General features: G+C 51.0%; 2 protein-coding genes across 2 annotated transcripts; one reads left to right on the top strand and one right to left on the bottom strand.

Annotated features, from left to right (window-relative positions):
* Window positions 1–5,360: 5,360 nt before the first annotated feature.
* LOC118260772 (olfactory receptor 14C36-like) lies at window positions 5,361–6,293 on the bottom strand. Its single transcript, XM_035571230.1, has one exon. It carries the CDS (start codon window positions 6,291–6,293, stop codon window positions 5,361–5,363), a length of 933 nt encoding a protein of 310 aa, XP_035427123.1.
* A 13,105-nt stretch (window positions 6,294–19,398) lies between these two features.
* On the top strand, window positions 19,399–20,331 carry LOC118260753 (olfactory receptor 14C36-like). Its single transcript, XM_035571214.1, has one exon. The coding sequence runs from the start codon at window positions 19,399–19,401 to the stop codon at window positions 20,329–20,331; it is 933 nt and encodes a 310-aa protein (XP_035427107.1).
* The last annotated feature ends 7,218 nt before the right edge of the window (window positions 20,332–27,549 follow it).

Here is a 27,549-nt window from a genome sequence, read left to right as displayed (position 1 = left end):
GGCCCCACCACTGGCCAGAGCTGAGCTAATAAGTGACATTGTTTGCACCTCTGTGAGAGCATATTTAAGAATGGAAAAACAGAACAAAACAAAACAAAACAAAACTCCTGGGGAACAGCAGCTGGGAGAAAGAGGAGTGAGAAAGAGCCTTGCAGACACCAAGGTCAGTGAAGAAGGAGGGAGAGGAGATGCTCCAGGCACTTGAGCAGAAGTCCCCTGTGGCCTGTGGTGAGGTCCTGAGGCCTATGGTGAAGCAAGCTGTCCCCCTGCAGCCCATGGAGTACCACGGTGGAGCAGGGTTCCACGCTGCAGCCCGTGGAGGAGACCACAATGGAGCAGGTGGACCTGCACTGAAGAAGGCTGAGGCGTGTGGAGGACCCCTTCCGGAGCAGATTCTGGGCCGGACCTGTAGCCTGTGGAGAGGAGCCCATGCAGGAGCAGGTGACCTGGCAGGAGCTGTTGCCCGTGGGGGACCCAGGTTGGAGCAGTTTGCTCCTGATGGATGGACCCCGTGGTACGGACCCATATCTGGAGCAGTTCTTGAAGAGCTGCTGCCTATGGGAAGCCCACACAGGATCAGTTTGGGAAGGATGGCATCCTGTGGGAGGGACCCCACATGGATCAGGGGAAGACAGTGACCGAGAAGGAGCGGCGGAGACAAAGTGCTATAGACAGACCGCAGCCCCCAGTCTCCCATTCCCCTGCGCCGCTTAGGGGGAGGAGGGTGGATAGGGGGAAGGCGTTTTTGGTTTCTTTCGTTTGTTGCTCACTTTTCTAGCTTGTTAGTAATAGGCAGTAAATCTTACTGTCTCCCTACCCTGAGTCTGTTTTGCCCATTATGATAATTGTTGAGTGATCTCCCTGTCCTTATCTCAAGCCTTGAGCACTTTGTGTCGTATTTTCTCCTCATTTGAGAAGGGGGAGTGAGAGAGCAGCTGTGGAGGAACTCGGCTGCCCACCTGAGTAAAACCACCACACCACTGCACTTCCTTGAATCCTTGTCTTTGCTGGGCCCCACCTTCCACACCCAAATGTGTCCCTTGGCTGTCAGCTCCCTCTCCCCTGCCCCATGGGATGAGAGAGACAGGGTGGGACATTATGTTTAGGTGTTACGGTGCTTGTGTAAAGCACATTTGTGATGCCATAAAAAGAGAATTCCTTCACCAGTGATCAACATCCTTCTTCATTTTAGACCACAACTTAACATCCTTCACTCAGCTTAGAGTACTTATTTTATCTCACGAATGAACTAGATTAGATCTCCTTGATCAGTCTGAGACACAATGCAGTGCTTTTTGCCTTCTGCCACTGCAGCACAATACCTATGACTTTCCATTACTCTGTGTATTGACCTGACAGGTCATTTCACATTTTTCACTTTCATACCCGTAGTTGGAAGGGGATGGTTTCCCAAAGTGGGGCAAGCTGATGTGTTCTGCCTCAGCCATTTGAAATGTCCTGTTCTTGAGTCTTTCAGCTAGAATTTGCCACAGATGACTCAAGCAGTTTAATGGATGTTCAGGAGTCTACTAGGAATAAGGAAGAGTATCTTGTGTTCCCAGTGGCCATTTCAACTTCAGGTCAGTCCCAAGAACCTGCTGAAGAAGGGGTTTGTCTTTGACCGGGTTTCAGTGTGCTGGGCTGGGCTGAAGTTACAGGGACAAAGACCACTGCTGACAGTGAATGTGCCCTGGGAACTGCACCTGGCTCCATCTGAATCCCCCGAAGGGCTCAGATCTCTTGAAGGTTCGTTCTGACAGCTGCCAGTCTAGGGAATTACTTTAGATGCACTGGGGCCTCTGGAGGTGGCACTGGTTGCTTATGGTCTGACAGCAAAGCTCTGCCTGAATACCCAGTAATTTCCACAGTACTTAACAAAGAAAGCATTTACTCGTCATCTCAGATGACTCAATCCCTCCATAAAATGTCAGAGTGTGTAATTTCTGTCATGAAGAAATGTGAATTTTCAGGATCTATGGTCATTGTAGGAGAAGGAAATTCTGATGTTCACCTGTACTTGCTTTTTCATTGCTTTGTTTATCATGGTGTGCTCCCTCATCTTCGAGGTACAAAACCTGTCTTCATTAATCTACCATGCTGAATGTCCCCTTTCCAGCTGCCTGTCCGGACCTATGGACTTCCCATGGTTCTCCTGGCTTGCCCTCCCCTTACTCTTGGATCACTCAGACCGCCCTCACCAACCCAGTTGCTGCTTTGAGCTTCAGGGAGTTGAAGCTTGCCCATCTATCTGCAGTCTGTCTAATTGTGTCCTTAGAAAGCTCATCATCATTTATCATTGAATTAATATCATAAGGATTAATTCTAATCCTAATACTTATACTTTCCGGTCTATCAGACTTCTTGTACAGTCAACCTTTTGGGAAGGTAAACCTCACAGGAGGCATACAAGATGAGGAGCTTGCTTTGCTTTTGGAAAATTGCAGCATGTTTTCCTGTTGTTTGTTTTGAAATAAGAAGAAACCCTTCTGCACCTGTGTGCATCCAGGTCTCTAAGGAAAGCAGGTGAGAGCTGGTGACAAGGAGCTGTAACATTCAGATGCAGACTTCTGTGCCAAAGTCTGGTGTAAGGAAAAGTGATGGAGGCACCAATGAGAAATGTCAGGGCTGGGGTGGTGAGGAGCAAGGTTGTCCATGCAGTGTCAGACCTCAAGAGTCTGCTTTTCCTCCCTATGCAGGTCTCCAAAGGAGATACCCTGGATCAATATCAACAGGAGAGTAATACTCCAAACCGAAATTCAACTAAATGCATCCTTTAAGATGAGAAAAGATTTTTATTAGGTGCTTTTTGAAATCTTCATTCTTAACTACAACATGAAAGCTCTCCAATTAGCTGTACAAGTCTTGAAGACTTGAAGAAAACTATGGGAGAGATATGGCTGCTTAGGACTTTCTACATTATAATGAGTTCCACGGTGTATTTTGATGCTCAGTCTATGAAGCTCAGGCACTGAGAGGACAACGATGTAACCACTTGAGAAGGTAAAGTCAGAAGGAAAAGTTGAAGTGACTTGGAGTATTAATGGCCCCACTGAGGGCTGTTATTAACAAATCCTCCCCAGGGACTTGTTAGGGCAGATAACTTGGAGGCCATGGTTACAGACAGGCAACGGCACTGTGCTGAGAAATGTCTTGGTTTGTTTTGGTGAAGCAGAAGGGTCAAGGACTGACCCCAGCCACTGGGAGGGGAGATCCTGCACCCCCATTGTCTGGCTCAGGGCTAGTCTTGGAGTCTGTATGATGTGGTGGGCAGTGTGATGCCATGAGAAGAACACTGGTATGACACCTCCCCACCCCTGCACAGGGTGTCAAGGAAGCAATGAGGATCCATTGCAATGAATATATCTTGTCTCCTCATAAACTCTAGCCAAGGGAACAAAAATGTAAGGGCTGTTTGGGCTTTCCATTCTTGCCAGCACCCTCGGCCTTCTCCTCTGCAGGCTTTCCTATGCTGTCCCACACTTTGCCCTATTTCCTTGAAGACTGCAGACACCCATCTCTGTTCACCACCTTGCTGTCATCCCAGACTTTCCATCATCTCACCCATGTCTCATCAACCCTCACCAGCTGTTCCTTGAAACACAAAGCCATAGTCTGATCAAAGACACTCTTTGGGTGACCTCTGGCACCACAGCACTGACCTTTGAGGGATATTTCTTCCTCCTCGTGGCCAATGCAAACCTTCCAAGGTACACTTTTGTGGAAGTTTTTTCTCCTGCTCTTTCCTACTACCACAGAAAGCTCCATCAGGGTGGAAACCTCTCCTAAAGTAGGCATCCCAACCCATAAGCCTTCTTGCAGCCTGTCAGCCAACCAGACAGAAGTCACCTCACCTGCATCTTCCAAGACATGGGCCTGCTGCTGGCCTTGCAGCTTCTTGGCTAGACACACCCAAGCCTTGTGCCTCCTGCACTCCAGTCATGTGATCAAGCAGGAGGGACAGGACAACCCATTTTGGGGCCTTCTTTCTGTCTGGGTTGTCCTGGGTACGTAGGCAGAGGGGATCCCACAGTCAGCATGCCAACCAGGTGCCTTCTGCTGTCCTACCAGGGCCACTGGCAGATGTCAGCCAAAAAGTACAGATCCCAGGGAGAAGTCAAGGGTGACCTGTCAGCTACTTCAGACAGAAGTGAGCTCACAGTCCCTTTCCATGACATGTTCCTGCTGCTGCCCTATCAACTGCAGAGAGACAAGTGACCTCACAGTCACTTTCACAGTCACATTCCTCCTGCTGGATCAGGAGATCCTGAGGCAGAGCTGACCTCTCTAGTCCCCTAGGGACTAGGGCTCACTTTTCTGGGTTAGAAATTTAGCAAATTGTTGTTCTGCTTAGGGTGTCAGGTCTGTGGTTAGGTTATGGGCAAGCTTTGTGGAGCAGTTTTTCATTTTACGTCTGCCTAGAAGTCTAGATTTAATAGAGCATTTTAATGCTAGTGTTGGTACGGCAGGGATTAGGTTGAGCACAAGAGTAAAGGCAAGAGAAAGGGCTATGGGCTGAGTTTTGCTTCATGGAATACTTTGAGTTCAAGCATTAGAATAGTGGATTCCTGTCAGGGTGTTAGAGTAGCATTTAGGTTTAGGGATTAAGGTTACTGTTTAAAATTGGGTAATGGCCTTACATCAATGTTTTAATTCAGTTTAAGGCAGCATCAACATTACCTGAAGCCTCTTGCCTCTATGAAATCATTGTAGAGGTTTGCTCACCCTTCCCCCTCCCTCTCTAGGATGGGGGGAGAGAATTAGAAAGAAATGAAAACCTTTGGGGTGAGATAAAGAGAAAGGGTTTATTATGACAGGAAAGAAAGGATAATAATAATAATAATAATAATAATAATAATAATAATAATATAATGTGTACGAAACAAGTGATGCACAAGGCAATTGCTCACCACCCACTCACCAATGCCTAGCCTATCCCTGAGCAGCCAGTCCTCCCCACCCCGGCCAGCCCCCCCATTGATAATTAATTAATTGTTCAGCATGACGTCAGATGGTATGGAATACCCCTTTGGCCAGTTTGGGTCAGCTGTCCTGGGTCTGTCCCCTCCCAGCTCCTGCTGCACCCTGTGCCTGCCTGCTGGCAGGACAGAGCGAGAAGCTTTTGTTTAAGTTCACAGACAGACAGGCTCCTTTTGTATAGTTACTTAGCTCGATTCAAAACATACATACTGAAGTGGAATTGGGATGAATAATATCATTTTCTTGGGCAACATTAACCGAACTAAAACTAAGGAAAACCAGTAATAAAATTGCACAGAAACACACACACACAAGGAAATAGAATATAGGCTGTTCTTATAATAAGTGACATTATGACTCATCTGCAGAAGCAGACTGGCCACTTATTCTTCTGAAACACATCTAGTCATCAATTTCCACAAGGCATCCTTGAGCTCCTGGTTCCTCATGCTGTAGATGAGGGGGTTCACTGCTGGAGGCACCACCGAGTACAGAAGTGACACCAGCAGGTCCAGCAATGGGGAAGACATGGAGGGCGGTTTCAGGTAAGCAAACATGGCAGTGCTGATAAACAGGGAGACCACGGCCAGGTGAGGGAGGCACGTGGAAAAGGCTTTGTGCTGGCCCTGCTCAGAGGGCATCCTCAGCACGGCTCTGAAGATCTGCACATAGGACAACACAATGAAAACAAAACAACCAAATGCTAAAGAAAAACTAAATACAAGTGCCCCAACTTCCCTGAGGTAGGCATCTGAGCAGGAGAGCTTGAGGATCTGGGGGACTTCACAGAAGAACTGGTCCACTGCATTGCCTTGGCAGAGGGGCAGGGAAAATGTATTGGTCGTGTGCAGGACAGCATTGAGAAAGCCACTGCCCCAGGCAGCTGCTGCCATCTGGGCACAAGCTCTGGTTCCCAGGAAGCTCCCGTAGTGCAGGGGCTTGCAGATGGCAATGTAGCGGTCGTAGGCCATGACAGTAAGGAGGCAATACTCTGCTGTGATAAAGAAGAGAAAGAGAAAGACCTGTGCAGTACATCCCTGATAGGAGATGGCCCTGTTGTCCCAGAGGGCATTGGCCATGGCTTTGGGCAGAGTGGTGGAGATGCAGCCCAGGTCGAGGAGGGCGAGGTTGAGGAGGAAGAAGTACATGGGGGTGTGGAGGCGGTGGTCGCAGGCTACGGCAGTGAGGATGAGGCCGTTGCCCAGGAGGGCAGCCAGGTAGATGCCCAGGAAGAGCCCGAAGTGCAGGAGCTGCAGCTCCCACTTGTCTGCGAATGCCAGCAGGAGGAACTCACTCACAGAGCTGCTGTTGGGCATCTGCTGGTTCTGGCCATGGGGTCCTGCCCATGGAGGAAAAAGGCAGTAAGAAAATACAGCAGAATTATCTGACAAGGACTAATTTAAGCACACATATGGCAAGTCCCTTTCATGAGTTCTGTCTGATTCTGCCTGAGGGTGTCCCTGGGAGCAGAGTACTCTGCTTGGGTAATGCAGGAGTCAGTCCTGCCCTTCAGTAACAGGTAAAGAGAAATATAGGGTAATCCCAGATTATCCTGATATGATGTGATTATCCACATTTTTGCTCCCAATTCACCCAAAAGGAAGCAGGACTGCAGGGTTTTCTTTTTTGTATATTTCTTTTTTGTATGTTTTCCTTCCTGCTGCACTCCAGGTATAACCTTGTGGATCCTCAGAGAGAAAGGGATGCTCCCTGTAGGGCAGAATATCCTTCAGAGGGGACAGCCAGTGTGTCCATAAAGGCTGGTCTCTTCTCTTGGCATCTCTTTGAGCTGCAAGAGAACTACATGCACTTGTTCACCTGAAAATAACCAGGACACTGCTTAGAGTAGAGGAATCCAGGCTCAAAGTGCACATCTCCAGACCCTGTCCCCCTACTCCCCTTCCCCCAAGCACACCGAGGGCTCACTCCATGGGCATGTGAAACCCCCATCCCCAGCCAGCCTGGAAACAAGACCAGCAGCAGCATGGCCAGGTGGAGAAGCCAGGAGGAATGCCAGCGTGCTGCTGCCAGGGGAGGCAAGGCCAGGGAGGGACAGACGGACACTCAGCAGACCCTCCTGTGCTGCAGCTCTACCTGCAGAGGAGGCAGCTCCTGCTGGGGACAGCGGGGGCTTGAGGGCAGAAGCTCTGCTGGTGAGGGAGGAGATCAGGGGGTGTCCCAGGGAAGGCTCCTGCGCTGCAGGGGATGGCAGGGAGGTGCCTAAGCCCTCCCTCGCACAGCATTTCTGGCAGCAGCTCCCTCTCACTGCCTGCCCTACCCATACCTCTACTGCCTTCCTATGTCCCTGAAGGAAGCAGGATCTCTATCCCCATGAATCTTTCATGTCCTTGCTCACAGACCCCATCCCATAAGCTGTGTGCTTCCTGAGTACAGGGCACTGTCCATGGACATTACAGGGGTTGCAGCTCCTAAAGGTCTGATAAGCCCTGAGGAGACCACAAACATGTTGTTGTTTCAGTCTTTAGGCTGAGGTGCCCGAAGGGGCTTTATCAAGTTCATTGCTGCCATATTGATCTCTCACTGCAATACTCTTGGAGTCTCAGTCTCCTGTACAATCCAGACAATCCATTGTCATGAAACCTGCCTCCCCTCCACACCAAGAATCTGAAAGCACAGGATCCAAAAAAGCCTTCTGTTTCAGATAAACCAAGCCTTGGTCTTCCTCTTGAAATGCCCCATCATAAATGTCATTCTCTAAAACATCTTCTACTCCACATTACAGGTAGAGTGAGACCCATCCTGACAGATGCTATCAGGCATCGGATGTGCCAGCTGTAGAAGACCCCTTTGGCAACTGCACCTGCATTGCCCTGCTGCCAGAGACTCACGGTGTCAAAGAGTCTGCAGATCTGTCCTGCCACACGCTGCCCTCTGTTGTTGCACTCCTCACTGCCTCCAAGCCCTCTCTCCTTCTCTCCTCTCCCTGTGCCACCTGCGGTCAGAGCCCCCAGCCCTGCTGCGCTGTGCAGAGGAGCTGCTCCTGGGCAGAGCTGTCTCTCTGCAGTGCTGCCCGCTTGCTACGAGCTCCCCTTGGGCCCAGGAGCCCGGCCCAGCTCAGCAGCACAGCACCCAACCATGGCATCGCTTGCTCTGTGCCATTGGGCTCCCTCGAGGTATCCCCAAGGCCTCAGCCTGACAGCTCCTGAAGGCAGCAGGGTCTCTGCTGGGGTGTGGTGTTTGAAGGAGGCTGAAGTCATCACCAACAGCTTCTCTCTGTAGATGTCAGAGGCTGATTCCATAAGTGTGATTTCTGCTATTAGACTGTGGTTGTCAAACCTGATGTTGTGGTTTAATCCGTCTCTCAGCTCAGCACCACACAGCTGTTCTCTCAACACCACTCCTGGTATGGGGAGAGAGAAACAGGAACAAAAGAACGTAAAAGCTTGTGTGTTGAGATAAAGACTGTTTAACAGGTCAGAAAAGGAAAAGAAAATAACAATAATAATGATAATTATATAATTTATGATTAATAATAATAATAATAATAATAATAATAATAATAATAATTAGATGTACAAAGAAAGTGATGCTCAAGGCAATTGCTCACCACCCACTGACTGATGCCCAGCCTGTCCCCAGGCAGTTGTCTCCTGACTCTTCCCAGCCTGCATCAGGATCTCCTCTGCAGGTCTCTTAACCTTACTTTGTTTACAACAAAACCATCTTTCAGAAGGATTTGAACTACTTTTTCCCCTTTCTCAAATACTTCTGCTGTGTTACCCCACTCAATGATGCCATCAATGTACTGAAGGTGTTCAGGAGCTTCCCCCTGGTCCAGAGCACTCTGTATCAGTCCATGGCAAAAGTCAGGGCTGTGTTTCCATCCCTGGGGCAGTCAATTCCATGTGGACTGGACACCCCTGAAGTGAAAGCAAACTGTGGCCTTCACACTTCTGCCAAAGGGATGGAGAAAAATGCATTAGTGATATCCATTGTGGCATATCACTTGGTTGACTTTGCCTCCAGTTCATGTTTAACGAAGTTCTAGCATGCCCAGCTCAGCAGCACTCAGCAGTGTTGTGACTTCATTCAGGCCACAAAAGTCCACCGTTAGCTTCCTCTCGGCATTAGACTTCCACAATGGGCATATGGGACTATTAAAATGTGAGCGAGTCTTGCTGATCACTCCTTGGCTCTCCACTCAATGAACCAGCTCATGCATGGGAATCAGGGAGTCTCTGTTAGTGCAATGCTGCCTCAGGTGCACTGCTGTGGTAGTGATTGGCACCTGCTGTTCATTGGCCATCAGCACCTCCACAGCAGAAAGGTCCTGTGAGTGAGTGGGCAAGGTAGACAACTGTTTACTGTCCTCCGTCTCCAAGGCAGCTATGCCAAAGCCCACCGGAAAACTTTTGGGTCTTTGAAGTACCCTCTCCTGAAGCCAAGGTTTTAGGGAGCCTTCTGGCCAGTCTCAATGGAGTACTTTTGCCACTCTTTCCCATTAGACTCACTTCAGCCTCCAATACAGTTAACTGCTGGGATCCCTCTGTCATTCCAGAAATACAGATGGGTTCTGGCCCTTTATAGCTTGATGGCATTAGAGTACACTGTTCACCAGTGTCCACTAGAGCCTTGTATCTTCTGTGGGTCTGATGTGCTAGGTCATGGAATCCTCAAAGTCCAATACACCCAATTGCCCACTTCTTCCCTCTGGCTTGAGGCTGGGCCCCTCTAGTCCTGCTCATAGTATTCATTACTCTGTTTGGAGGACTGCCCACTAGTAAATGGAGCAGCAATTTTCTCAGAAGAACCACTTTTTGCCAATGTTTTTCCTTGTGCTTCATGTATCCATGCCTCTAGGATGGAGGTAGATATTTGCATCCCACTTTCTCATAGCCTTTCCATGGTCGCACAGTTCAAACCACAGGGTTGCACGTGGTATACTACTATATCAACTTTCTTGAGCAGCGGGACGCTTACGCCTGACAGCTGAGATATTGGTTCGTACAGGTGGGGAGGAAGATGTATTCTCTTGTATTTGTTGGACCTATTCGGACAGTTTCTCCATAAATGAGATGCAGGTCCATAGGGAAGAAGAGAGACTTTCTCCATACTGTCAGAGTTGGCTAGCTGATTCACCCCCTGTGGGTTCCTCTTGGTCTGTCCAGCTCATTTTAGCCAATGAGTTGGCATAGGATGATGGTGCACCCTGTACAAACGTCTGCCACATGGGTCATGTGTACTTGACTTCATCTGGATCTCTGGATACCTGTTCATGGTCTAGGTTTCTACTAATTGCCTTCAGCATGGCTAATTCCCTCCGGTACTGGATACCCCTCTGCATGTTGGTCCACCTTCCTGGTTGACATACAAGATCTTTCTTGAAGGGATACCTTTCCTTCATGCCTAACAGGAGTAAGTTCCTTGTGCCCTTTCCCAATGGCTGTGTCAATCACCCCGTCCCTAGAGGGGGATCCCAGCTGCTTGTCTTCCCTGCCCTCTAATTCCAGGCTATTGGCCTCTTTCTCCCAGCACTGGAGCAGCCAAGTGACAATGTGCTCACCAAGATGATGGCTAAAATCTTTTCCCACATCTTGTAGATTACCCTGAGATAGGGATCCCTGGTTTCTGATGCTTATATCATCTCTTCTTCTTTGTCCTCCTACTTCCATTATAGCCCTTACTTGGTGAAACCTGCCTCATCTTCTTCTTCCTCCTTTCTTGTCTGGGTAGGAGTTTCTTTCCTTTCTAAAGAAAAACTGACTTTCACATCCATTGTATTTTCTTGCATGTAGAGGCAACCGACACTGACACAGGTTGGTTCTCTGGCCCAGCCATGGGGCCCATCATAGGGGCTGGAGTGGCTGCAGGGCCCATCACAGGAGTTGTTCTGGCTGCAGGGCCTTTCAGAGGAGTTGGAGTGGCTGTAGGGCCTATCGCAGGTTTTGGAGTGGCTATAGGGTCTGTCACAGGGGTCGGCTTAAATTTAGGCCCATCTCAGGAGCTGGAGTGCCTGCAGGGCCTGTTGCAGTGTTTGGAGTGGCTGCTGGGCCCTTTGTGAGGGTTGGAGTGGCTGATGGGCCTGTCACAGGGGCTGGCGTATGCCTGCAGGAAAAGCCACAGGGGTTGGAGAGGTGTTGACTGTGGCTTGTTAAGCATAGGTCAAGCCCCAGCACATTGCAGTGATTTGTGTCTCTTTGCAATTGCCAGGGTGATGACACAGAGTTTTCAAGCATTTCACAGTTTTTTTTAGGATTCTGCACATTCTCAGAGGTGAAGTTCCAAAGCACTGGAGGTGCCCACTGCTCTAGGTGCCTGCCCATATCCTCTCACACTCTCTGCCACGCCTAACTCTCCTGCCTCTGGACAGATCTCTGGATGGCATGCTTAAGTAGTTGTTTAAACTTAAAGAAAACCTGAATCATATTTAGGAGATGTAACAATAGGAACATGCTGGTTTGACCATCCCAAGGATATTCAAAGCTTTGAAGAGCTATTGTAATTAGCCTGGAGGAGAAGGTGGAGGTGAAGGAGAAAGGGAGAGTGAATAAGTGGGGAAAAGTGACCTCGCCTTGTCTCCCCTGTGGCTTGGTTGCTTGAGGAGAAAAGGTTAAGAGTGTAATTCTTAATAGTTTCTGAGAGATGGTTCCCAAGGTATGGAGGTAATGGCAGTGCTGAGTACAAGTACCAGATTAGTTTCATGACCAGGATTTTTATCATATCATAAGCCAGGGTTACACAATACATCAAAAGAATAAACTTAAACCAGACATCAGAAAAGATAAACAGCATGACAGGGAAGACATAGAGTAAGTAATGTGCTATACAACACAGTTCTGAAATCAAACACAACAGACCTGAGATTAAAAAAAAAAAAGAAAAAGAAAAAAAAGAAAATCAATTTTGTGATCAGCAACCATTAAAATCAACTAATGCTTATAAAAGCTTTCTTTTAACATGCTGTGGTCAGATCTGTCATTGGCTCTAACTTTGTGCTCCATGTTGGGCACCAAAAAGAGTGTGGTTTAACCCGGCAGGCAGATCAGCACCACACAGCCATTCACTCACACACACCCTGCTACACCCCCAACGGATGCAGGAGAGAATGAGGAGGGGAAAAAAAATAAAATCATGGGTTGAGATAAAGACAGATTAATGGGACAGAAAGGGAAGACAAATAACACAAACAATGATGATAATGATCATTGTGATGATGATTGCCTGTCCCGCAGCAGTGGTACCCCCTACCCTGGCCAGCCACCCCATATTGATTGTTCAGCATGACGTCGTGTGGTATGGAACATCCCTTTGGCCACTTGGGGTCAGCTGTCCTGCTTCTGTCCCCACCAGCTTCTCAGGCACCCCCAGCCCTCCACTGCTGGGCAACAACTAAACCATCAGCGTGTAATCAGCATTCTTCTCATGCTAAATCCAAAACACAGCATCATACCAGCTACTAGGAGGAAAAATAACTCGATCCTAGCCAACACCAAGACACCAATAGACTAAGGGCATGATATCTCTGTGTGTATATCAAAAGAGAAAAGGTGGTGGTGATTAATTGGAAAGTACTGGAGCTGAGCATGATGCAGATGGTATGGAATGTGGGGTGGATATTGTCCATGTTTTGGCTGGGATAGACTTGATTTTCTTCCTATTAGCTGGTATGGTGCAGTGTTTTGTATATAGGACGCAGTTCCAGACAAAATAACAGCATGCATGAGAAGGAAGCGCAGAAAAAGTGGAATTGGGAAGCCTTCCATCCCCTACTCTTCTGTGATTCTGTGCTGCAATTCCATTCAACTACTTACTCCTGTATTGGCCAAACTGTCCTGCAAACTCCTGCTGCTGTTACCTTGTGAGAGCCGGCATACTCAGGGTCAGCCATCTGCCTGCAGATATTAACACCTGACATAATGCAGCATCAGTCCAGGGGAACCTTGAGAAACTGCAGGATTTGGACTACAGAAACGTCTTGGCATTTACAAGAAGAAGAGCCTAGTCCTGCACTGGAGGAAGAGGAACCCCACACATCAGGGCTGACTGGGACCCTGCTGAGTGAGCAGTGCCCAGGGCGAGGAGGGCATCGGCACCACGACGGATGCCATACGAGCTGTGGTGCCTGCTCACCAGGAACCAAGCCAGCTTCCTACAGAGCTGCCTTACGAGGAGCATGGCCATCAAGAAAATCTGAGTTACCAGACTCAGCTCAGATCCAGTGTGGCACCACACGGTCAAGGGTTTACAGCCAGCAGAGAAAGAGGTGCAGGTCTGTGAGTCCCTTGGACAGCCTGGTGTGGAGAGGAGGAAGGACACTGGAAAGGCTGAAAGTCCCAACAAGAGCGTGATCTTTGTGTCCATGGCTCTGGCTCTTGTCTCTGCCACTGACACCCATGAGGAGACAGCCTATCATTAAAGCACAAGGGCCTCATTGCCTCCTTACCCCTACCCATGAACCAGGCAGGGGTTGTACCATTCTCCTGCACTTGGCAATGCACATCCCCATCTCCTACTGCCCCGGGAAGAGCCCTGAGCAGTGTGTGAAGGGAAAGGATCTCCCTTCCTGGGGGCTGGCAGTCAAGGCTTAGCCGTTGTGTTGGTGAACTGCATCCAGTTTTCCTACACATCAGTGACACCTTCACACTGCCTTTGTCTACTTGTCCTCACTGCCTCCAATGCTCTGCTCTAACGAGCTCCAAGGGAGGCTATGTCAGTGCTGGCCCTCAGGGGGACACTCCAGAAAACTTGCATCTGACTTGGACTTCTTGAAGAGATTTCTTCAATTGTCTCTCAGTGCCTGAGGTTTGTGGGCTCATCACCAAAGCCACCAGAGGGGTGATTACACTGCCTTGGGCTGGGCCTCTGCTGCTGAGCTGGGCCGGGCTCCTGGGACAGAGAGAGCTCCTGGCAAGAGGGCCCTGGTGCAGAGAGACAGCTGTGCCCAGGAGCAGCTCCTCTGCACAGCGCAGCAGGGCTGGGGGCTCTGACCGCAGGCACCCAGGCAGAAAGGGATTCCAGGCAGCCTGGAGGGTGCGGGCAGACGACAGCTCAGTGCAGGAGAAATTCTTCACAGCTCTGCACACGGTAAGTCTCTGGCTGCAGGACAGTGCAGGGGAGGTTTCTGGAAGGAGCTCCTGAATCTGGGACGTCTCTGCCTGGCCAGGAGCTGCCAGGATATCAATCGTGGCTTGTGCTGTGTGGAGGAGAAGGTGCTGCAGGGCACCTGCAGGGGTGCCCAGGGCTGTGGTGCAGAGCAGGGTCCCTGCTGTGCCCCAGGGGCTGTGTGCTGGGGCAAGGCCTCTGCCGCCTGCCAGGCTCAGCACTCAGCCTGCCCGGGGAGCCCAGGGGCTTGGACAGAGGAAGGGCAGGGCAGGGGCTGCCTGCGAAGAGAAGGTACTTTCTGCAGTCTCTGCCTGTGCTTTCCCGGTCTGATTGCGGGGCAGACTCTATGTTAACAGAGTGGTTGGGTTTGCACAGGTGACTGAGCTTCCTATTGCCTTGCATATTGAGACATGAACAGGTTAGTGATGAACCTGAGCATATCCCTTTACTTCTCTCTGCTTACAGACTGCACCAGGGTTTTTCTGAGTTGCTCTTTAGGAGCTGCAGACAGGGAGATGTCCCCAGAGCTGGCCCCATCCCTGGGAGGTGTCTGCAGGGCAGAGCTGGGCACACAGCAGGTGGGATGGGGTCTGTGAGCATGGACGGGAGGAGACGTGGGGGTGTGAGGGGTGTGAGGACAGGCTCTACCTCACCAACACTGCAGCCTCTGCACTGGGTTGGGTCTGCCCTGCCTGCCCATGCCCGCTCCTCTTCCTTGCCCAGCATGGCAGATGGTGGTGTCTGATTCTGACAGGGAGTGATGTGCAAGGAGGGTGAAGCAGGAGGAGATGCTCCCTGTTCTCTCCGGCCAGACACGCATGATCCACCTGCTGATTTTGTCTCCTGGGTATTGAACAGGGAAGACACACACGGAGTTACACAGCCAAACACCCCTCACTCAACAGAGGGAGCCACTTCCTAGGAACCTTCCCTCTTGGAACCTCCAATGGAGCAGAGGTGGCCCATTGGGAGCTGATGGGCAGAGGCAGCTGCAGTGTACAGGACACTCAGTAAGCACAAAGCAGGGCTCCAGACAGGGAGATAAACAAAGGTCCTCTTGGAAAACGGGAATGTAAGGCTTTAATTGGGAATTAACTGAATTTTGCTCACAGACTTTACTCATAACACTCTATTTTTATTTTTATTTTTTTTTCTAATTTGGCAGTGTCCATGACCAAAGCCAGTAAATGCCCAACAGCAGCTCTGTGAGCGAGTTCCTCCTGCTGGCATTCACAGACAAGCGGGAGCTGCAGCTCCTGCACTTTGGGCTCTTCCTGGGCATCTACCTGGCTGCCCTCCTGGGCAACGGCCTCATCCTCACCGCTGTAGCCTGCGACCACCGCCTCCACACCCCCATGTACTTCTTCCTCCTCAAACTCGCCCTCCTCGACCTGGGCTGCATCTCCACCACTCTGCCCAAAGCCGTGACCAATGCCCTCTGGGACACCAGGGCCATCTCCTATGGACAGTGTGCTGCCCAGGTCTTTCTATTTGTCTTCTTGATTACAGCAGAATTTTATGTTCTCATTATCATGGCCTATGACCGCTACATTGCCATCTGCAAGCCCCTGCACTACGGGAGCCTCCTGGGCACCAGAGCTTGTGCCAAGATAGCAGCAGCTGCCTGGGGCAGTGGCTTTCTCAATGCTGTCCTGCACACGGCCAATACATTTTCCCTGCCCCTCTGCCAAGGCAATGCTGTGGACCAGTTCTTCTGTGAAATCCCTCAGATCCTCAAGCTCTCCTGCTCAGATGCCTACCTCAGGGAAGTTGGGTGTATTGCATTTAACTTTTGTTTAGGTGCTGGCTGCTTTGTTTTCATTGTGTTGTCCTATGTGCTTCAGGGCAGTACTGAGGATGCCCTCTGAGCAGGACCGGCACAAAGCCTTTTCCACGTGCCTCCCTCACCTGGCCGTGGTCTCCCTGTTTGGCAGCACTATCGTGTTTGCCTGCGTGAAGCCCCCCTCCATCTCCTCCGTATACATGGACTTTGTGGTGGCATTTCTGTACTCCGTGGTGCCTCCGGCAGTGAACCCTCTCATCTACAGCATGAGGAACCAGGAGCTCAAGAATGCACTGAAGAAGCTATTTCAGTTGTCTTCCAGAAGCAATTAGCTTCTGCTCTGCTGCTACAATCAGAAAAACTCACCACAAAAACACGGTGTGAGACACAGCCTTTCAGTGCCAGGTACCAGGGCAACCAATGCTGGCCCCAAACTGTGAGAAACAAAGTAAAAATGTTACGTACAGAAGGAGAGAAAATGGATCTCAGGATACAGGACTGCAGGCACCTGTGGGCAGTACGGACACTGAGCTGCAGTCTCAATGCTCCCTGGGTGGGGAATAAGAGAGAGAGGCCAGTGCCTGTCCTGTGCCACCTCCCTGCTAGCCCTGCCCTTCCGCAGGTGGAATATTCCTCCCTTACTGGGGCACAAGCAGAGCTTTGTCTCCTCCTCCTCCACAGGGAGATGAGCCACAGGCCTGGCTGTGTGTGAGAGAGCAGCAGACTTGAGTAGAAAAAAAGCCTGTTTCATGGCACTGGGGCATCTGAATGGTCCAGCCCTTGTGGTTGTGTCTGTTCTCTGCAGCAAAGGGCTGTCACCAAGCTCCAGGTCTGTGGTTGCTCCTGCAGCTCTGAGGACCACTCCAAGGGCATCACAGTAACAATGGTCAGGACCTATGAGGGTCAGCCCGCCCATGGATCGCAGTAGTAGGTTGGTAGGATTCCATAGTACACACGGACACCTTGTTCTGTTTTCGTGAACCTCTTTATTAAAAATTGCTACAAATCCCTACCTGTAAAGCAACTACATATTGCAAGAAACTACTAAGTTACCACTAGGAAAGCAAATATGGGCTTGTGATGCTTTCCCTAAATATGCACCAATAAATATTATTTGAGGTGCTACTGGTACGACACTCATGAATCCACTTGGTGGAGGGAACAAGGCATGGCACCTTCTCTTCTTTCTTTCGGGCCAGTCATGATAGCTCTTCAGTAATTTGAACATCATTGGGTAACCCTAATGACATGTCTCCAGGAACCAGGCCAGCTTCCTAAAGAGCTGCCTTATGAGGAGCATGGCCATCAAGAAAATCTGAGTTATCAGACTCAGCTCAGATCCAGTGTGACACCACTTGCACATGGGTGTCCCAGTGTGTAGCTCCTCATTTAGGAGAGGTGCAGCACAGTGCCCAGAGAGGTTCTGCCAAGGTGGGGTTCAGGGCCAAAATCACCTGCCCTGTGTAGAGAGGCTGAGGGACCTGGGTTTCTCTTGCGCACTGGCATGGAGGCTCCAAGCAGAGCAAAAGTAGGCTGAGACTGCATGAAGGGTGGTTTTGGAAATGCTGTAGTTTTCCTATGTAGGGGAAAACAGCATGAGACAGAAATAATGCCACGAAGTTGATTTCAGGATGTTGAGACTGGACATGAAGAGAAAGAAATCCCCATCTCTGGCTACTCCAGGAAGAGCCCTGAGCAATGTATGAAGGGAAAGGATCTCCCTTCCTGGGGGCTGGGAATCAAAGCCTGGCCCTCGTGCTTGGTGAAACACATCCAGTTTTCCTACACATCAGTGACACCTTCACACTGCCTTTCTCTACTTGCCCTCATTGCCTCCAATTTCTGCTCTAACAAGCTCCAAGGGAGGCTATGTCAGTGCTGGCCCTCAGGGGGACACTCCAGAAAACTTGCATCTGACTTGGACTTCTTGAAGAGATTTCTTCAATTGTCTCTCAGTGCCTGAGGTTTGTGGGCTCATCACCAAAGCCACCAGAGGGGTGATTACACTGCCTTGGGCTGGGCCTCTGCTGCTGAGCTGGGCCGGGCTCCTGGGACAGAGAGCTCCTGGCAAGAGGGCCCTGGTGCAGAGAGACAGCTCTGCCCAGGAGCAGCTCCTCTGCATAGCGCAGCAGGGCTGGGGGCTCTGACTGCAGGTGGCACAGGGAGAGGAGAGGAGAGAGAGGTTGGAGGCAGTTGGGAGTGGGAGCATGCTGAGAGCTGACTGCAGGAGAAATCTGCACAGCCCTTGACAAAGTAAGTCTCTGGCTGCAGGGCCATGCAGCTGCAGGTCCTGAAAGGGTCTCCTTGTGGGTCTTGTTTCTGGGAGGGCAGTGGGCAGTGGAGTAGGCTTTGAGAGTCCTGCTGGATTGCACTGTGAGGTGAGGAAGTCTGGCAGAAGCCCCTTGGAGTGCCCTAAGCCAGGTGCCCCCAGTCAGCCCAGAACACCCTGCCCTGGCTGGCCGTGCCAGGCTCTCTATCAGCTGCCCCATAGCTCCTGTAGCCATGGAGGTGCCCCTTGGCAGGGCCCTGTTGGTGGCAGGGTGCTGCAGGGCAGCGCTGAGCACAGCCGCGTGGGATGGGGTCTGTGAGCATGGGCAGGGAGAAAGAAGAGGTGGGCACAGAGCAGCAGCTCCTGGCAGGGACAGCTGCAGGCAGCAGAGAGAGGGGCAGGCAGCCAGAAGGAGCTGTTGCCAGAAATGCCGTGGCAGGGGGCATTCGGGCACCTCGCAGCCGTGCCCTGCAGTGCAGATGCCTTCCCCTGGAGCAGCCCCTCCCTGGACTCCTCCGCCCCCTGGAGCCCATGGGCTCTTGGGCAGGCATGGCCAGCACAGCAGGCAGAGCCCAGATGAGGAGAAGCTCCCCAGCAACCCATCTGGCTCACTGTGGACCTCCTCCCTCAGCAGCAGCATGGCACCATTTTTTCTGGGGTCCTCCTTGTGGCATCCTTTTGGTATCTAGGTGCCCCAAGGAGAAGACACCTCCATGCTAAGGCCATGTCTGTGCTGCTCGATGTCTGTCTGTGCACAGCTGGAGTGAGGTCTCTGCACCCCTGGATAGGAGTAAAGAGCTGAGATCCTGCTCAGGCACCCTGAGACAAGGTGAGGATTCTGTACAGCTGCACTTTTCTGGGGCTTCTCTGCCCTCAGCTGTCTCCAGTTTCTTTTCTGGGAAACAACCGAGTGGGATGGTTCTCCTGTACATTACAGGGGCAAGTGGAATAAAGAAAAGTAAAAAACCTCTTCGTTCTCCTCTGAAGTCAGATGAGTTGAGCAACAGCACTCCAAAGCTCATGGATGAGAGAAGACTGACATTGAGTTTCCCCCATGTTCCTGCTTCCCTCCTGCTGCACACCAGGAAGGACTCCTCTGGAGCCCACAGCAGCCCCTGCCCCCAGTGCCTCTCTCAGCCAGCACCAGCCACAGCTCAAGCAAGAGAGCTGAAGAAAGGTTCTCCAGCAAAGAGAAAGCCTCGGGCTGGGAGGTGTTCCAAAACTTGCAATAGGTTTTCTTTTAAAAAGTCTGTTCTAACTTTGTTCTGTCTTCTCATCAACAGAGAACCTTGTCCAATGTCAGCAAATGCCCAACAGCAGCTCCGTGAGTGAGTTCCTCCTGCTGGCATTCGCAGACACGCGGAAGCTGCAGCTCCTGCACTTCGGGCTCTTCCTGGGCATCTACCTGGCTGCCCTCCTGGGCAACGGCCTCATCCTCACCGCCATAGCCTGCGAACACCGCCTCCACACCCCCATGTACTTCTTCCTCCTCAACCTCGCCCTCCTCGACCTGGGCTGCATCTCCACCACTCTGCCCAAAGCCATGGCCAATGCCCTCTGGGACAACAGGGCCATCTCCTATGCAGAATGTGTTACCCAACTCTTTGTCTTTGCCTTCTTGTTTGAAGCTGAGTTTTGTCTTCTCACCGTCATGGCCTACGACCGCTACATTGCCATCTGCAAGCCCCTGCACTACGGGAGCCTCCTGGGCACCAGAGCTTGTGCCAAGATGGCAGCAGCTGCCTGGGGCAGTGGCTTTCTCAATGCTGTCCTGCACACGACCAATACATTTTCCCTGCCCCTCTGCCAAGGCAATGCAGTGGACCAGTTCTTCTGTGAAATCCCTCAGATCCTCAAGCTCTCCTGCTCAGATGCCTACCTCAGGGAAGTTGGGGCACTTGTGTTTAGTGTTTCTTTAGCCCTTGGTTGCTTTGTTTATATTGTGGTATCCTATGTGCAGATCTTTAGAGCGGTGCTGAGGATGCCCTCTGAGCAGGGCAAGCACAAAGCTTTTTCCATGTGCCTCCCTCACCTGGCTGTGGTCTCCCTGTTTCTCATTACCATCATGTTTGCCTACCTGAAGCCCCCCTACATCTCCTCCCCATCCCTGGACCTTGCGGTATCTTTTCTGTACTCCGTGGTACCTCCAGCAGTGAACCCCCTCATCTACAGCATGAGGAACAAGAAGCTCAAGGATGCAGTGAGGAAATTGTTTGAATACATATTTCTTCAGAATTAATAATGTGCCTTTACATTCCCAGTTTATTTCAGAAACAGTTAGGAAAGTAATTTGATTTTATTTGTCTTGATAACTATTTTCTCCAAGTTGTGGTTTTGATTTAAGTAATATCATTCTTAGCCTACTACCTGTTAATTTATCTCTTTACTTTTCCCAATCATCTCATGTATATCTAAAGCCAGGCTTTCTGTGTAACTATAGACAATAAAGAAGCTAGCAAAAATTCATAGGTCTCAGCTGCAGTCTATTCCCATCTCCTGTGAACCGGTGAAGGAACTATTTTAAAAAAATAGCAAACGCTATTTGTGACAGCGATGCTTGACCACGTCCTTGAAATGGGGCCGCAATACACACAGCCGTGTTTTAGGACAGATGTTTCATAACAGGAGCCCACCTTTCCCCTCTCCTTCCAATTTTCCACCTTTTATTGCTGAGTGTGACATCATATGGTATGGAATATCTCTGTGGTTGTTTTAGGTCAGCTGCCCTGGTGACCCTGGTGATGTCCCCTCCCTGTCTCTTGCCAACCCCCAGCCTGCTGGCCCTTTGGGGGGTGGGGGGGGAGCGGGAGAGGATTAGAGGGATTCCTGATGCTGTGCCAGTATTGCCCAGCAGTAGACAAAACACTGCAGTGATACCACTGCTGTTCTGGCTACATGAGCAGAGCACAGCCCTGTGTGGGCTTTTGCAGGAAAAGTTAACTCCATCCCAGCCAGATCCAGTATAGTCACATATCGAAAACATAGCACCACTGGGGCTGCTCTGCAGAGAGTAACTCCGTCCCAGCCAGAGACAACAGAGGGCCCCATGATGGACAAGAAGGCTCCCACTTAGCTCTGTGGTGAGCCAGGAAGGTCTTAAAAAGCACCAGCACACCTGAGGAAGCCCAAAGGCCCTTCTGAAGGTTGACTTATTCCCACCTCAGAGGCACTGCTGGGCAGTGGGGATAGCTATGAGAAAGATTTGTGTGAAGGCTGTGAGAAACACAGAAATGTCACTGCCATTGCCCCAGGGCTGAAAGAAATCACTTGCCAGACTTCTTTGCCGGGGCTGTGTGAGCCCAGGAGACAGCAGTGAATGGAGCCCACAGAGCGTGAGCCTGTCCAAGGTGGACTGACCAGAGCTCAAGTGCTCAATCTGGTGTGAGCAGGCAGAGGAGAGCTCTGCAGCCCCAGGGCACGCAGCAGCCCCAGCAAAGGAGTCTGGTGAGTGATTCCTTGCAGCCCTGGGGCAATGGCAGTGATCCCATGAGCTGAGTCTGCCTCCCAGCCTGCCCAGCATGGCCCTGCAGTGCCCCCGTGCCCCAGGCACCACAGCCCCCTCACTCTGCAGAGCAGCACCTCTGGTTGTCATGTTAGAGATTTCAGCTTTTGACTAAACCCATACTTCAGGGCTATTTTCAGTCTTTTCCATAGGGCAGCCACTTCCTCCAGGATGCCTGAGGGGAGCTGAGGCCTGCATGAAGGCCTGCGAAATGTTACCCTGGATCCATAGGAGTCATTCTGGAACCAAAACTTGTACATAGGATGTACACTTTTGTGGTGGTGCAGAGCTGATGGGCACGTTGTGCAGGATGCTCCTACAGAACTTTGTGCCCTTTTCCCTTCTGACTACAATATCACTTCTGTCTCAGGAATGGAGTAGCCGACAGGTGAGACAGATACTCTGATATCATGAAAGCCATCAGAAAGCTGATCCCAATAAGATAACCAATATGAGGATGACAGGAGAAGCCTGGCCAACAGAGAAATGAGATTTGGGGGAGGGAAGAGGAACTTGGAAAGCAGAAATTAATGACTTTGTAGAGGTAAGAGGTTTCACGTAATGTTGATGATGCTTTAAAACTGACTTAAAACAGTCATGTAAAGCCCTTACCCTATTTGACCAGTAACCCTAATCCCTAAACCTCGATGTTACTCCAACACCTTGACAGAAATCCACTGCTGTAAGACCTGACCTCAAAGTATCCCTTGAAGCAGAACTCAGCCCGCAGCCCCTTTCCCTTACCTTTACTCTCTTGCTCACCCTAATCCCGTTCCTTAACACTAGCATTAAAATGCTTTATTTAACCCTAGACAACTTCTTGGCAGACCTAAAGAAAACCTTAAACCACAAAGCTTGTCCATACCCCAGTCACAGACCTGACACCCTATGCAGAACACCAAATCCTCCCAACAAACCTTTGCTTAATTTCTAACCCAGAAAGGTGAGCCCTAGCTCAAGGCCAGTTGGCAGGTGACTTTGGGCAACCTGATCTAACGGAAATTGTCCCTGTCCATGGAAGAAAATTTGACTAGACGATCTTTAAGATCACTTCCAACCCAAATTGGAAGTGACCTGTTCTATGGGTCTCTGACAGAAAAAAGGTAGTGCATTGACTGCAAGGTTCCTCCTGCCCTAGCACCTCCCAGGATTGGCAAGGAGCTGTCTCCTGTGTGTCAGAGAGGCTGGGAGTCCAACAGCAGTGCCATGGGCTTGAAGGATCACAACCAGCTCACTTCCACCTGGCCAACATTGTGGCTTTTCAGTACTTAAAGGGGACTTATAAAGAAGATCAACTCTGCTCAATCAGGTAATGACAGGAACAAGGGGGGATAGTTCCAAACTAAAAGAGGGTAGGTTTGAGATTAGAGGTTAGGAGGAAATTTTTCACTCAGAAAGTGGTGAGGCAGTGGAACAGGTTGTCCAGAGAGGCTGGACATCCCTGGAGGTTTTCAAGACAGGTTAGATGAGGCCTTGAGCAACCAGATTTACTGGGTGGCATGTCTGCCTGTGGCAGTGGGGTTGGAATCTTTAAGGCCCCTTGAAACCCATGCCATTCTATGATACCTGGTCAGATTTTGGGCCAAAAAGGGGTGCTTTGTAGGAATGGTATTATGAAGTCAGTGGTGCCTCAGAAATTCATAATCCATTCCTAAGGGAATGTCTGTAAAGTGGGTTGTGAGTTGAGCTCTTTCTGAAATAGCTGACAGGTCATCCCTTGACTCCTGACTGGGATCAGTGCCTTTAGGCTCACATCTGCCAGTGTCTGTGATAGGGCAGCAGAAGGCACTTGTTTTGCACATAGTTTGTGAGATCCACTCTTCCTAAGTACCTGGTAGGCCCCATAGGGGAAGAGGTCTTGGACAGGGGTTGTCATGTCAGAGGTTTCAGCTTTGGCCTAAAGTCATCCTTCAGGACTGCTTTCTGTTTTCTACACAGAGGGGGCTACTGCCTCCAATACACCCGGGGGAAAATGAAGCATGCATGAGGGCCTGGGAAAAGTTACCCTGGATCTATACGGGCCATTCTGGAAGCTAATCCTGTAGGCAGGAAGTGCACTTTTGTGGTGGTGCAGAGCTGCTGAGCACAGCTGCTCCAGTAAAATGACTAATAAGCTGCACCCAATAAGATTACTGATATGGGGAAGGTCAGGAAAAGCCTGCACAGGAACGATGTGAGATTTGGGAGAGGGAAGAGGAGCTTGGCCAGCAGAAATTAAAGATTCTGTAGAGGTAAGAGGGTTCAGATTGGCCACTTGCCGAGGCGATCGGCTCCGGGGCAGACGCGTTCTGCAGTGGAGTGGGGGATCGGGACAGGCAGGGCTTTTTTTCCGGCATCGAGGCCACTCAAGGGAGCCGCCAGAACCTGGCAGCCCTCGTGAGGGAGGCTGATGAGGCGTAGGCGGAGCCAGCAGCAACTCCCTCCCTGGCTGTTCAAAAGCAGCCCCTAGGGAGCGTGAGCGACCAGGAGAGCGGCGAACAGGGCGAGGAAACAGGGCGTGGCGCGTCAGAAGGGAGTGGTGCGGCAATTAGCGCAGGCAGGGCGAGCAGGGAGGGCAGAGAGGGCAGAACATTCCGCCCCCGCCCATATGAACAACTCCTCTAACAGCTGTTGACCGCTAGCCGGGCTGCAATGGTCTACACCAGGCAGACTGCTCTCTCTAGAAAGTCTGTAACCATCCAGACTGACTGCCCGCTCAAAAATGCGGCAGTTCAGGTCTCCGGATGCAGGGAGTGTCTGAGCCTGTTGCTGCCATCTGAGGGAGGCAGAGGGACTGTGTATGTGAGGTGCGAGCAGGTGGATGACCTGGTCCGCCTGGTGTCAGAGATCAGGGAGGAGGTGGAGAGGTTGAGGGCTATCAGGGAGTGTGAGCAGGAGATAGACTGGTGGAGCAACTCCCTGCAGGGCCTGAAGGAGAGGTACCGGGGTGAGACACCCCAAATGGGGGTGGACCCCCTGCCCTGTCGGGCAGAAGGAGGGGACCTAGGAGTTAAGGAGGAATGGAGACAGGTCCCTGCTTGACCTCGCAGGAGACACCCCCCCCCTACCGCCCCCACCTTCCCAGGTGCGAGTACACAACAGGTTTGAGGCCCTGGAGCTTGAGAGACTGGTGGGTGAAGATGAGGTAGAAAGTCTACCCAGGAGGATACCTAGGGCGAGGAGGTCGACTCCACGCCTCAAGACTGCCTCCACCAAGAAAGACAGAAGGGTAATTGTTGTAGGCGACTCCCTTCTCCGGGGGACAGAGGGCCCTATTTGTCAGCCTGACCCTACCCATAGGGAAGTCTGCTGCCTCCCTGGGGCCAGGGTCAGGGATGTTGCCAGAAAGCTTCCAAACCTGGTTCACCCCTCTGACTACTATCCGCTTTTGATAGTCCAGGCTGGCAGTGATAATATTGAAGAGAGAAGCCTGAAGGCTATCAAATGGGACTTTAGGGGACTGGGACGGTTAGTGGATGGAGCGGGAGTACAGGTGGTGTTTTCGTTCATCCCTACAATAGCAGGGAGGGGTACAGAGTGGACACAGAAAGCCCACCTGATTAACACGTGGCTCAGAGGCTGGTGCCAACACAGAAATTTTGTTTTTTTTGACCATGGGGCACTTTACTTGGCACCCGGCCCGATGGCAGCAGACAGGTCCCTATCTCTAAGGGGAAAACGGATCCTAGCCCAGGAGCTGGCAGGGCTCATTGAGAGGGCTTTAAACTAGGTAAGAAGGGGGACGGGGCTGAAATAAGGCTTGTTGGAGCTGTGCCAGGGGGAAAAATGGCAAGGCCGGGGGAGAAGGCAATGGCCCGACTGAAGTGCATCTACACTAATGCACGCAGCATGGGTAACAAACAAGAGGAGCTGGAAGCCATCGTGCAGCAGGCAGGCTATGACTTGGTTGCCATCACGGAAACGTGGTGGGACCACTCTCACGACTGGAGTGCTGCAGTGTCTGGCTATAGGCTCTTCAGAAGGGACAGGCAGCACAGAAGGGGTGGTGGTGTGGCTCTCTATATTAGAGAGTGTTTTGATGTTGTGGAACTTGAGGCTGGGAATGATAAGGTTGAGTCTCTGTGGGTTAGGATCAGTGAGACGGCCAACAAGGCAAGCATCCTGGTGGGGGTCTGTTATAGACTGCCGAACCAGGATGAGGAGACAGATGAGGAGTTCTACAGGCAGCTGGCTGAAGTTGCAAAATCATCAGCGCTTGTTCTCGTGGGGGACTTCAACTTCCCAGACATATCCTGGAAGCACAACACAGCCCAAAGAAAGCAGTCCAGGAGGTTTCTGGAGAGCATGGAAGATAGCTTCCTGATGCAGCTGGTTAGAGAGCCTACCAGGGGAGGTGCCCCGCTAGACCTTCTGTTCACAAACAGTGACGGACTGGTGGGAGATGTGGTGGTCGGGAGCTGTCTTGGGCAGAGTGACCACGAAATGGTAGAATTCTCTATTCTTGGCGAAGCCAGGAAGGGGACCAGTAAAACTGCTGTCTTGGACTTCCGGAGGGCAGACTTTGAGCTGTTCAGGACACTGGTTGGCAGAGTCCCTTGGGAGGGATCCCAAGTGGGATCATCCTTAGTGGATGAGGGAAAGGCTGTGGATGTGGTCTACCTTGACTTCAGTAAGGCTTTTGACACTGTTTCCCACAACATTCTCCTCAAAAAACTGGCTGCTCGTGGCTTGGACTGGGGTACACTTCACTGGGTTAAAAACTGGCTGGATAACCGGGCTCAAAGAGTTGTGGTGAATGGAGTCAAATCCAGTTGGAGGCTGGTCACTAGTGGTGTCCCCCAGGGCTCAGTACTGGGGCCAGTCCTCTTCAATATCTTTATCGATGATCTGGATGAGGGGATTGAGTGCACCCTCAGTAAGTTTGCAGATGACACCAAGTTAGATGTGTGTGTCGATCTGCTCGAGGGTGGGAAGGCTCTGCAGGAGGATCTGGATAGGCTGGACCGATGGGCTGAGGCCAACTGTATGAAGTTCAACAAGGCCAAGTGCCGGGTCCTGCACCTGGGGCATAACAATCCCAAGCAGCGCTACAGGCTGGGAGAGGAGTGGATGGAAAGCTGCCTAGCAGAGAAGGACCTGGGAGTACTGGTTGATAGTCGGCTGAATATGAGCCAGCAGTGTGCTCAGGTAGCCAAGAAGGCCAACAGCATCCTGGCTTGTATAAGAAGCAGCGTGGCCAGCAGGTCTAGGGAAGTGATTGTCCCCCTGTACTCGGCTCTGGTGAGGCCACACCTCGAGTACTGTGTTCAGTTTCGGGCCCCTCGCTACAAGAAGGACATCGAGGTGCTCGAGTGAGTCCAGAGAAGGGCGACGAAGCTGGTGAGGGGTCTGGAGAACAAGTCTTACGAGGAGCGGCTGAGGGAGCTGGGATTGTTCAGCCTGGAGAAGAGGAGGCTCAGGGGCGACCTTATCGCTCTCTACAGTTACCTTAAAGGAGGCTGTAGTGAGGTGGGGATTGGTCTATTCTCCCACGTGCCTGGTGATCGGATGAGGGGGAATGGGCTAAAGTTGCGCCAGGGGAGGTTTAGGTTGGATATTAGGAAGAACTTCTTTACTGAAAGGGTTGTTAGGCATTGGAATAGGCTGCCCAGGGAAGTGGTTGAGTCACCATCCCTGGAGGTCTTTAAGAGACGTTTAGATGTTGAGCTTAGTGATATGGTTTAGTGGAGGACTTGTTAGTATTAGGTAAGAGGTTGGACTGGGTGATCTTGGAGGTCTCTTCCAACCTAGACAATTCTGTGATTCTGTGATTCTGTGTGATTCTGTGAGATAATGTTGATTCTGCTCTAACAATGACTTAAAACAGTCATGTGAGGCCCTTACAGCATTGTAACCAGTATCCTTAATCCCTAAACCTAAATGCTACTCCACATCCCAACAGGATTCCTCTACTCCAATGCCTGACCTCAAAGCATCTATTTAAGCCAAAAGTCAGCCCATAACCCTTTTCTCTTA

Source organism: Cygnus atratus, unplaced genomic scaffold (genome assembly GCF_013377495.2).
Source record: "Cygnus atratus isolate AKBS03 ecotype Queensland, Australia unplaced genomic scaffold, CAtr_DNAZoo_HiC_assembly HiC_scaffold_37, whole genome shotgun sequence".
NCBI lineage: Eukaryota > Metazoa > Chordata > Aves > Anseriformes > Anatidae > Cygnus > Cygnus atratus.
The sequence above is the reverse complement of the archived record's forward strand: the minus strand, read 5'-3'. Positions and strand labels throughout refer to the sequence as shown.